Below are 9,882 nucleotides of genomic sequence, written 5' to 3'. Positions count from 1 at the left end.
ATGACCAGAAGTTCCTCAGCTCTCAGAACTCACAGTATATATACCATATTAGGCAATGGCAAGCCTTGTTCTCCATAGATCATGTAACACCAGACCACAGAGGGACATTCAGATGTTATGGTTACTACAACCAAGCTCCACACTGGTGGTCAGTGCCCAGTGAGCCCCTGGAAATACACACCTCAGGTGGGTCAGCGCCATCATTGACCAATCATTTTTTCACACTCTAAACCCTTTGCCATTGATCAGTCCCATTGGGTAGTTGTGGGTAGAGAGTTGTTCAGGAAGAGCCTGTTGGCTGAGCAAGAGCCCCAATCTGGGGAGAAGCAGTGACGTGTGTAGGGCAGGATGGGCGGGCATAAGTGTTTGGTAAACACCAGCTCCTCAATCACTAGCCTGTCATCTTCCCGCTAGGCCTCTCCAAGAAGCCCTCCTTGCTGACTCACCAAGGCCAGATCCTGGACCCTGGGAAGAGCCTCACCCTGCAGTGTTGCTCTGATATCAACTATGACAGATTTGCTCTGTACAAGTTGGGAGGAGCTGACTTCACCCACCATGGTGTACAGTGGACCCAGAGTGGCCTCTCCTTGGCCAACTTCACACTGGGCCCTGTGAGCAGCTCTACTGGAGGCCAATACAGATGCTATGGTGCACACAACATCTCCTCTGAGTGGTCAGCCTCCAGTGACCTCCTGGATATCCTGATCACAGGTGAGGGCCAAAAAGATTCCCTCAGGTACCTAACCTGTGCATGGGTCCTCATGGGGGATTTAAGGAGCTGATGGCTGGGATGAGGGACAGGGAACTTTTGCAGGAACAGAAGCAGAGACAGGGGAGCAGGAAACGGGCTCAGGCAGAGAAGACAGAGTGCCAGGTGCTCAGGGCAGTCACAGGTGAAGTATCAGCTCAGAACAATGAAGGCAGCCTCTCATACTTCCTCTTCTCTTTAGGACAGCTTCCCTTCAGTCCTTCCCTCTCAGTGAAGCCTAACTTCACAGTACACTCTGGAGACAACTTGACCCTGCTATGTCAGTCAACATACAAAGTGGACACTTTCATTCTGTCCAAGAAGGGAGCAGCCCAACAACCCCAGAGACTAAAATCAAAGTCTGAAGCTTGGGATTTCCAGGCAGAATTCTCCATGAGTACTGTGACCTCTGCCCTCTCAGGCACCTACAGGTGCTATGGATCTCAAGACTCATCTCCCTACCTCTTGTCACATGGCAGTGACCCTGTGGAGCTCACTGTCTCAGGTAAGGTGACCCTGAACACTCAGGGTGACTTACAATCCAAACCCTAGGAGAGCCCTTGACTTGATTGGGATTAAGGGGACAATGGGAAGGTTAGTCAGAAGGCCATTTCCCTGCCAGAGAATTGGATGCCAACAGCGGTCCTTCCAGTAATGTCCACTCCATCCTCTATTGCAATCTAGGATTTAGGCAGACAGCATGAGGATCATGGGGAAGTTTCATGGCATATATTGAGAAGTTAGCAGAGGTAGTTCCCTGGGTTTTTACCTCCTACACTCCTCTTGTTCTTTTTCCTAGGATCCTTTGGAGCCTCCAGCCTGCCACCCTCAAGGCCCATTCCAACAGATGGTGAGTATCAGTGAAGGGAGTATGCTGCATACTCATGGAGCTCATGGCTCTTAGCCTGAAAAAGTTCTCACTTCAGCTTATGCATGTGGAAGTTAACAGAGATCCCAACAGAGAGTTCAGAAACCCAGGGATTAGTTTGTGCTACAGAAGATGGCATCCAGAGATTTTCAGGCTCAGCCTGGAGGATGGGCTAGGTGGATGACATGGAGAAAAGGAAACCCAGACACTCACTTCCCCATTCTGCCACTAAAGGATCTGAGAGCAAACATCTCAGCTGCATGGAGTCAGACCCAAGGAGGCTATGTAAATACCCTATTGGAATGTGTGGCCCTGATGGACAGCAGCTAGTTATCTGCTTAATACAGTTGCTTCTAGAGATGCAGAACTAGACAAATCCTTCTGTTTCCAGAAAGCTGCTCCTCTGTTTATAAATGGAAGTTTGAGGCCCACACCCTTAAGTTACTTTCAGTTCTGGCCTTGGCCTCTCTTGAAAGAAGAATCCTCTAGCACCTGATTATGCAGTGGGTCTGTCCCACAGCTGTAGTGACATGTGCAAGGGTAAAGCACATGGCCATGACAGGGCATTCAGGACCCCTCCCTCTGGATCATGGGTATTGATTCTAGTATTCTCCATGGTTCTATCACCTACACTCTCATGGGCATTTATAGGTGCTATGAATAAATCAACTCATCTCTGTACCTGTTGTTGGGTGCCAGTGACCATATGGAGCTCATTGTCCAAGGTGAGGTGATCCAGATATTTCTGAGCTAAAGGGTATATCAGCCTTATACATTTACAACAGTTATTGTCTAGAATTGGGTTAAAATCCTGCAGAGTGTCAACCAGATGTATATTCACCCTCGTGATGGTGGAGGCCAACATGGATATTTCTAGGCATGCTCACTACAGTCCCTGCTTATGCAACCCAGAATGCTTTCTGGTAGTCTAAAAGAGCATCTTGGGGAGTCGACAGACAGATATAAGATACTAGGCAGAAACCAGTCCCCAGTGACAACCTCTGCTCATCACCCTCCATTCATCAGTATTCTCAGATCCTTGCTCTCAGTGTATCTATGACCCATGGTGTATCTATGGTAGGAGGCAGCCTTGGTGGAGTAAGTACAAATCCTGCTATACTTTTTTTCTATTCAAAACAGATCCACGTTCGTAGCTCAACCTTACCAAATAGAATTTGTCATAAGAGCCTGAATATAACAATGATCACATTAGGGAAAATAAAATCCAGCAGTCCCAGTCAAAATCTATTGCTTTGTGGAGTCTACAACATTTCTCTTCAGGGTGAAATTGAGGAACTGAGACTGTATGGGTTCAGCCTAGTTTTGAGGGGTGACAGATAAGAAGGTCCTCCCCTGCCACTGGTGTGCTCATCTGAACAAGAGAAGGTTTGGGGACAGGACCTCAGGGGACAATCCACCATGGACCCGTGAGTCTCCTAGAGTGATGAGAGACCTGCACCACTCTCTCCTCACTCTATAGCTGTCCTGTTTGTCTCGGTAACTGTTATTTGTAAAGAGGAGAAAAGTAAGGGTTATAATGTCAGTCTTGGCATTTATACTTAGTGTGGGCTAGCCATGCCTTTGGGGGAAATATTAGGTGAAATCCTAGAGAAGTACTCTTCCCTGTTTCACACACACACACACACACACACACACACACACACACACACACACACACACACACACACTTCACATCTTATTTTGAGAGCCAGGACTGCAAACACTCTGCATGACTCTGATCCACACCATTTTTTCCCACATGATATATGAAAGGAAAGAGATGTAGGAAATCTACATTAGAAGGATGAGCTCCTACCTGAACTGGACATAGAGAAGTTTCTTTGTCTGATGTGGATAGGAACATCAGGGAAATTTTATGAACAAGACACATGTTCTCAGTCTTAACAGGAACTATATCTCATTTCTGAGACACTGTACGGTCTTTTCTCCTTGACCAGCCCTAGTTAGTCACTTTTTACCCAGAACAGGTCAGGGAAAGTCTCAGATCACAGGAGAGATGGGAGGTCTATGTGAGACAAGAGAACAAACACTCAGAAAAAAATCATTTAGGAAACAATCCCAAACTGAGAATGTTGTCCACATAACCTCTTCTGAGATAAAACAGAGACACCACATTCAGAATGGCCCTCTGGCTGCTCAGTGTCATGACTCAGGGGTCAGAGCCTGGAATGTCTTGTCAATTTTTTCTACTCTGAATTTACTGTTTTCAGGGGTTATCACAGTAGTCCTGAAGAATCTACTAAGAACTTGTAGTGGGAACAGAGACTGTCTCTGAATCTTTTACCAGCTTTGAGGACCCTACTCCTAATACTTGGTACTTTACCCCACCTTAATTCATGGGGAAGTTCTCAGTCTTACCTCAACTATACATCATATGTTGATGATGATCATGGGAGACCTGCCCTTTCCTAAACAGAAATGGAGGAGTGGATTCAAGGGTGAGAACAGAGGGATTGGGGAGGAGTGACTGGGAAGAGTGGTGGGAACTGCAGCTGGGAAGTAACATAAACAAACAAACAAATAAATAAATAAATGTGTATTTAAAAAGAATAAGAGGAGGAGCCCAGCTATAACAGTGAAAAGATTCATTCAAGACTTCGTGAGCTTTTAGGATAAGAATTATTGGTATTTATAATAAATGAGAAAGTAGAATGCAGAAGCAACACCCAGTTCTCTTAAGCATGCACACATTTTATTTCTCTTCTTCTGTTCTCAGAATCAGTTGAGATTTTCAGTGCACCCCAGAACATGCCTAAACCCAACACAGTTGAACAAAGAGAATTTAAAGTCATAACACTGGAAACAGAGGCTCCAGGTTTTGTCACAGTAAGGCAGGGGACCTGGGTGGACATTTAGTTGCTTGGGAACATATAGTTATCTTGAGGAAATTTTGATCATCAGTAATCTCTGTAACTTCTTTGTCCACAACCACAGCCTCAGAGATCCAGGATCACACAGTGGAGAATCTCATCAGGATGGGGTTTGCTGTCATGATCCTCATAGTCCTTGGGATTCTGGTAATTGAGGCTTGGGGCAGCCAGAAGCAGGCCCAACGTGCAGCTGAGAAGTAATCAGAGAAGAAAGAAGTATACCTCACGTTTCCAGAGTCTGGGAAATAAATGTGACAATCCCAAGAATTCTGTAAGAAAATCCAGTTCTTACACTGAGGAACTGGAGAGAGAATGTCCATGGAGAAAATGTGTTTTGGGTGCAGAGTTAACCTTGGGTGTGATGAGATCCTTCCTCAGCAAATGAGTTTACATCCCTACACCTATTGTGGGTGTTTGATGACTGAACCAACTCCTTTATTGATCTATATAGTGAGGGAATATCCTGTCCCATCTGCCTGGCTTAGCTCCTCATTCTGGACATTTTTCTTCTCCCACTCCCTATGTGTCATTTTAATAAATTGTCACATTCTCTGTGGCAGATGTGTCTCTCTATTGAGCTAGAAATAAAGAATGTACCTCAATAACAAAAAAGACAAGGAAAGTCAGAGCCCAGAATTCAAAGTCACTCTGCCTATGATGTCTCAAAACTCTCCTTGTGACCCTCCATCCTTTCAGTCTTCAACACATGTTCTTCATGGGGTTTCTCTTGAAATATAAAGCCAGTGTTAACACACTGATGGAATATGGACTGTCCCACAAGACAGTGTGGGCAGGACTTTGACAGTGTTTTCTTTTTTTTTTTTAAATCAAATACTGCAGGACTGATTTAATCAGTATAAAATTGAAAGAGATTTAGATTTGTAATAAAAATCCAAATTTGAGGAAGGGCAAAGTTTAAAACAGCAGCCAAGTCTTGAGGGGGGTGAGTGCAGGCACACTGGACTGTGAGGCGGGGAACTGACCACTGTCAAACCAGTGTAAGTTGCTTGGTTTCTCATGGAAAACATTTTATACACCTAAGTCTATCAGCATCCAAGTACGTCTGTTCCGTTGGTAACATCACAGCATAATATTACTTTACTCCAAATTCTGTCCCATGTGGGAAAATTAGATGATTTCAAATACTTTCTTCAGCTCCACAATAAGCTGCCAATCACTCTTCTGCATTTCGTCTCTGAACCAGTCTTTGAGTGTATCGATGGACTGCCGGCTGATCTTGCTCACAAGAATGTCCGTAGCTTCCAAATGTCTCCCAAATATTTTGGGAGATTCCCCAGGGATGGGTTCTATTTTGACACAGACTTCTTGTCCTTTTTTTGCAACATCCACCTGCCTGTGGTTTATTTCAATACTTGTTACTATCCCAATGTCAACAAAATTTTTGCTAGGAACGCACATAGGTGTTCCTTGTTTGACTTGACCAGCCTCCACAGTGACCCCTATTACTATTGGATCTCGAGAATTGAAAATGTACTGAGGGAGGATTTTCATCTTGCAGGGAAATACTGCTATGTGCTTAAATTCTTCCTGTTTCTGTTTCTTGTAGTCTTGTCTGTATTTTGTAAAGGCATCAAATAAATGATAAATAATTTCTGCACTAAAGATTCTAACTCCCAAACTATCAGCCATCTCTTGCACATCCCGTTCGATTCTTACATCAAAGGCCAGAATCACTGCATACTGCGGATCATGTTCCAACATCACTGAAGCCTTCATAACGTCTTTCTTATGGACTGGGCCAATGTTAATTCCCGCATATGGCACCTCTGATGTTTTCAGAAATTCAAGAAGAGCTTCTAAAGAGCCTAGTGTAGACGCCTGGACATAAACTCCTTTTTCTTCTAATTTGATAGCATTTAGTGTCTGCTTTAACTCATGGATCAATTCATCTTTGAGAACTGGGACTTCATCATCCTTGTAAGCCACTAGGAGAGGTAGACCAGCAAGTGTTTTCTCAAGGTCTTTCCCAAGAATCTTCACTCCTTGAGCTGCTTCCACTTCTTTATGCTTTTCATACTGGTTCTTCACACGTAATTCCTTCATAGGAGGAGGTAAAAGGAGGCCTCGAATCTGAGTGACAATGGGCCCTTCTACTCCAGGGACAATGATTGTATCCCCTTCTTTCAAACGTCCATTGATCAGTATAACATCTATTGTGGTGCCCATTCCTGGGAGAGCTTTAACCTCCATGACTTGTGCTCTCAGCTCTTCACAGTGTGCAAGCCTCTTGCTCAACATGGTTTGAGTTAATTCCACAAGAAGGTAGATGAGACTTCCCATGCCATCACCAGTATGTGCAGAGGTAGGTACCAAGGACACAAAAGTACGGGGATCTTTATTCTCATAAAACAAAGCAGCATTCAAACCCTGCTGTGCAAACTCTACAATAATGGCCTTTGCACGCTCCTCAAATTCATCCTTCATATTCTTCTTCTGCTTTTTTAAAGTAACAGCCACATCCAAATCAGGGCTCTTCTTCCAGTCATACAACCTGTCAATCTTATTAAGTGCAACAATGAAGGGACATTTTTTAGATTTGAGAAGGTTGATAGATTCAATTGTCTGCGGCTCTAAACCATGCATAATGTCAACAACTAAAATGGCAATGTCACAAAGAGAGCTTCCTCTGTTTCTCAGGTTACTGAAAGACTCATGTCCAGGAGTATCAATAATCAGCATTCCTGGGATGCGGACACTCTCTCTGTCAAAATTTTTAATCATCTTAGTTTGTTCATTAATAGCTTCAAGAGGAACATTTGTGGCACCAATCTGCTGTGTAATACCACCTGCTTCACCATCTTGGACATGCGTGTGACGGAGCTTGTCTAGAATTTTTGTTTTCCATGTGTCTACATGTCCAAGCATACAGATGATAGGGGCTCTTAACTTTTCTGTATTTACATTTTTACTATGTTCAAGTCGTCGTTTCTCAATTCTCCGCTTTGCTTTGTCATAAGCCCGCTCTTCTTTAGTTCGGTTGTCATCGTCAGAGTCATACTCAGAGTCTGAGCTAACGTCTTTGCTTGGCTTTTTATCTAATGTCTTCCCTGAGTCTTTCTCATCTGACATCTTCTCATCTTCCTCATCACCTTCACTGCCTTCACTTTCTCCTTCCTCTTCCTCATCTTCACTCTCTTCTTCCTCTTCCTCTTCATCTTCGTCTTCCTCCTCCTCCTCTTCAGGTTTTTCTTGTACTTCTATGTGAATCGTATTTTCTTCTTGCTCTCTCTCTTCATCACTGGCCATAGCTTCCCAGTCATCTAACCCAGCATCCTCAGTTTCTTCTTCTTCCTCTGGTTCAACAAAAGGGGGTGTCTCTTCTTTTTCTGGTATTCCTTGCTCCACAACTTCCACAGCAGCACTTACTTCCAAGGTTTCAGATACTTCTTTATTTTCTGGCTGTTGTGGTATTTTCTTCTTCTTTTTATCTTCGTAAATGGGCCTTTTCTTTGGCAACGAGTCTTTCGATGGCACTTCAACACCCTGAGCCTGGAGGTGTTTAAGGGTCACTTCAGCTCTGGCTCTGGCTTCTCTCTGCGACTTAGTTAACAGTTTCCCTTCTTTTTTTAAGCGTTCTTTTCTTTCTTTTTCCTTTTGCTTTTTCCTTTCTCTTTTTTCTTGTTCTAATCGTTCCTCTTCTTTTCATTTGGCTTCTAGCTCTTCAAGCCGCTTAATCCGCTCTTCCTCTTCTCTCTTCTGTCTCTCCTCCTCCTCTTTAAGCCTAGACAGAGCTTCTTGGATAGCTTTCACAGTGGACTTGCTAGGGCCTTTCTTCTTTTCTTTCTCTTTCTCTTTTGTATCTTTCTCTGTTTTCTTTTTCTTCTTATCTTTTTTCTTTTTGTCTCCTTCATTGTCATCTTCTGCAGTGGTAGTGTCTCCTTTCTCCTCAGAGGCAGCTCCTGTATCAGGAGTCTCTTTGAGTTTCAAACCTTCCTCTTCAGATTTCTTCTGAGGTTCTTTCTGTTTACTCTGGTCCTTTTTTCCTTTTTCTAGCTCTTCTTTTTCTTTCAACTTCCGCAATTTCATTTTTTCTTCATCTCTCTTTTTTTTCTCACACTCTTTCTTTTCTGCCTTCTTTTGGGCCACTGTCTTAATTCTGAAGGAGTCATCATCTTCATTCCCACTGTCAACATTAGGAAGTGGCTTGGTTTTCTGATTTTTTTTTTCTGTCCTTTTCTGGACTGCAAAAATTCATCTGATTCACCACCACTTTCACCCGAAGAGTTTACTCTAGAACGCTCTTTACTTCTTTTACTATTATCTTCATCCTCTTCTGATTCATCCCATTTTTTATTTGATTTCTGAGCTTTTTTAGCTTTCTTAGAAAGTTTATTAGAATCATCGTCATCATCACTCCCGGAGAATATTTCCACTTTAGATTTTGCAGTCTTTTTTGATTTTGAGTCTTTATCTTCCAATTCTTCACTATCATTATCATCAAAACTTGTTTTTTTGCCCTTCTGTCCTTTCTTCTTTTTATCTTGTTTTGAGGCAGATTCTTCTTCATTGTTTTCTGTAGGCTTGACTGGAGCAGCTTCTCTGTCAGCTCTGATGCCTTGGGCTTCCAGAGACAATTCTTCCAGTTCTCTCAGAATATCATTCTCATCAAAGTCTTGCTTCTTTTTCTCCTTTTTCTTCTTCCCCTTTGATTTCTGAGGCTCCTGTTCCTTGGCAGCACCAGCTCCTTCTATTTCTGCAGCCAAGGCGCCAAAATCAATATCATCCTTGGTACTGTCTTCGCTCTTGTTTTTATGTTTCTTCCCCATCGCTTTTCAGCGGCGTTCGTGGACCCGGCCTCTCGGTTCGGTGCCTCAAACACCCACTGCCTCCAGGCTGACGCCAATGCCCGCTCGACTCTGTCCGCCCGGAGCCGCAGCCGCTCGCACCCAGCTCGCCACAGACCCGTGCACTGGGACAGTGCACATATGGTGGGAGCCCTCTTGACAGTGTTTTCTTAACACAAATTTCTGATTTGTAGCAATTGCTAACCACTGTAAATAACCCCATCAAAGAAACCTTCACAACAGCAAAGTAGTATCACAGGTGTGAGGGTGGTGAGTCCTGAATGAAATTGGTGTGTTTTTCATTGCATTTTCCAATGCCTATTTCTCACATATGAAAAAGTAATTGGCTTGCAGATCAATCATCCCAGATTCATATTGCTAGAAAGACTTATCATACAATGATTCATAATTTCTACATAGACAATCATGTTATATTCACACAATGAAAGTGGTATTTATTTCTCTCTCTCTCTTTTATCCTATACTTCTGTTTTTGTATTAGCTAAGTCGTTGAGAACAAAGCTAAAAATGTGTGAAGAGAGGTGACTCTTAACTTCAAGACTTAATGAA

At 43.3% G+C, this 9,882-nt stretch overlaps 1 protein-coding gene and 1 pseudogene across 1 annotated transcript; one reads left to right on the top strand and one right to left on the bottom strand.

The window, feature by feature from the left end:
• The first annotated feature begins 1,040 nt into the window (after positions 1 to 1,040).
• On the top strand, positions 1,041 to 9,124 carry LOC121826025 (leukocyte immunoglobulin-like receptor subfamily A member 6). The gene is made up of 3 exons (XM_076568534.1): positions 1,041 to 1,253; positions 1,548 to 1,598; positions 4,572 to 9,124. Exons 1-3 carry the CDS (start codon positions 1,142 to 1,144, stop codon positions 4,706 to 4,708), a joined length of 300 nt encoding a protein of 99 aa, XP_076424649.1. The 5' UTR covers positions 1,041 to 1,141; the 3' UTR covers positions 4,709 to 9,124.
• On the bottom strand, positions 5,315 to 9,394 carry LOC143272649 (eukaryotic translation initiation factor 5B pseudogene; annotated as a pseudogene).
• Positions 9,395 to 9,882: the final 488 nt, after the last annotated feature.

This window comes from Peromyscus maniculatus, chromosome 1 (genome assembly GCF_049852395.1).
Source record: "Peromyscus maniculatus bairdii isolate BWxNUB_F1_BW_parent chromosome 1, HU_Pman_BW_mat_3.1, whole genome shotgun sequence".
Lineage (NCBI taxonomy): Eukaryota > Metazoa > Chordata > Mammalia > Rodentia > Cricetidae > Peromyscus > Peromyscus maniculatus.
The sequence above is the reverse complement of the archived record's forward strand: the minus strand, read 5'-3'. Positions and strand labels throughout refer to the sequence as shown.

Coding starts and splice junctions, on each gene's coding strand:
- LOC121826025 (XM_076568534.1), top strand. CDS start 1,142: ATGAGTACTGTGACCTCTGCCCTCTCAGGCACCTACAGGTGCTATGGA. Junction 1,254..1,547: donor TGTGGAGCTCACTGTCTCAG/GTAAGGTGACCC, acceptor TCTTTTTCCTAG/GATCCTTTGGAGCCTCCAGC. Junction 1,599..4,571: donor AAGGCCCATTCCAACAGATG/GTGAGTATCAGT, acceptor CCACAACCACAG/CCTCAGAGATCCAGGATCAC.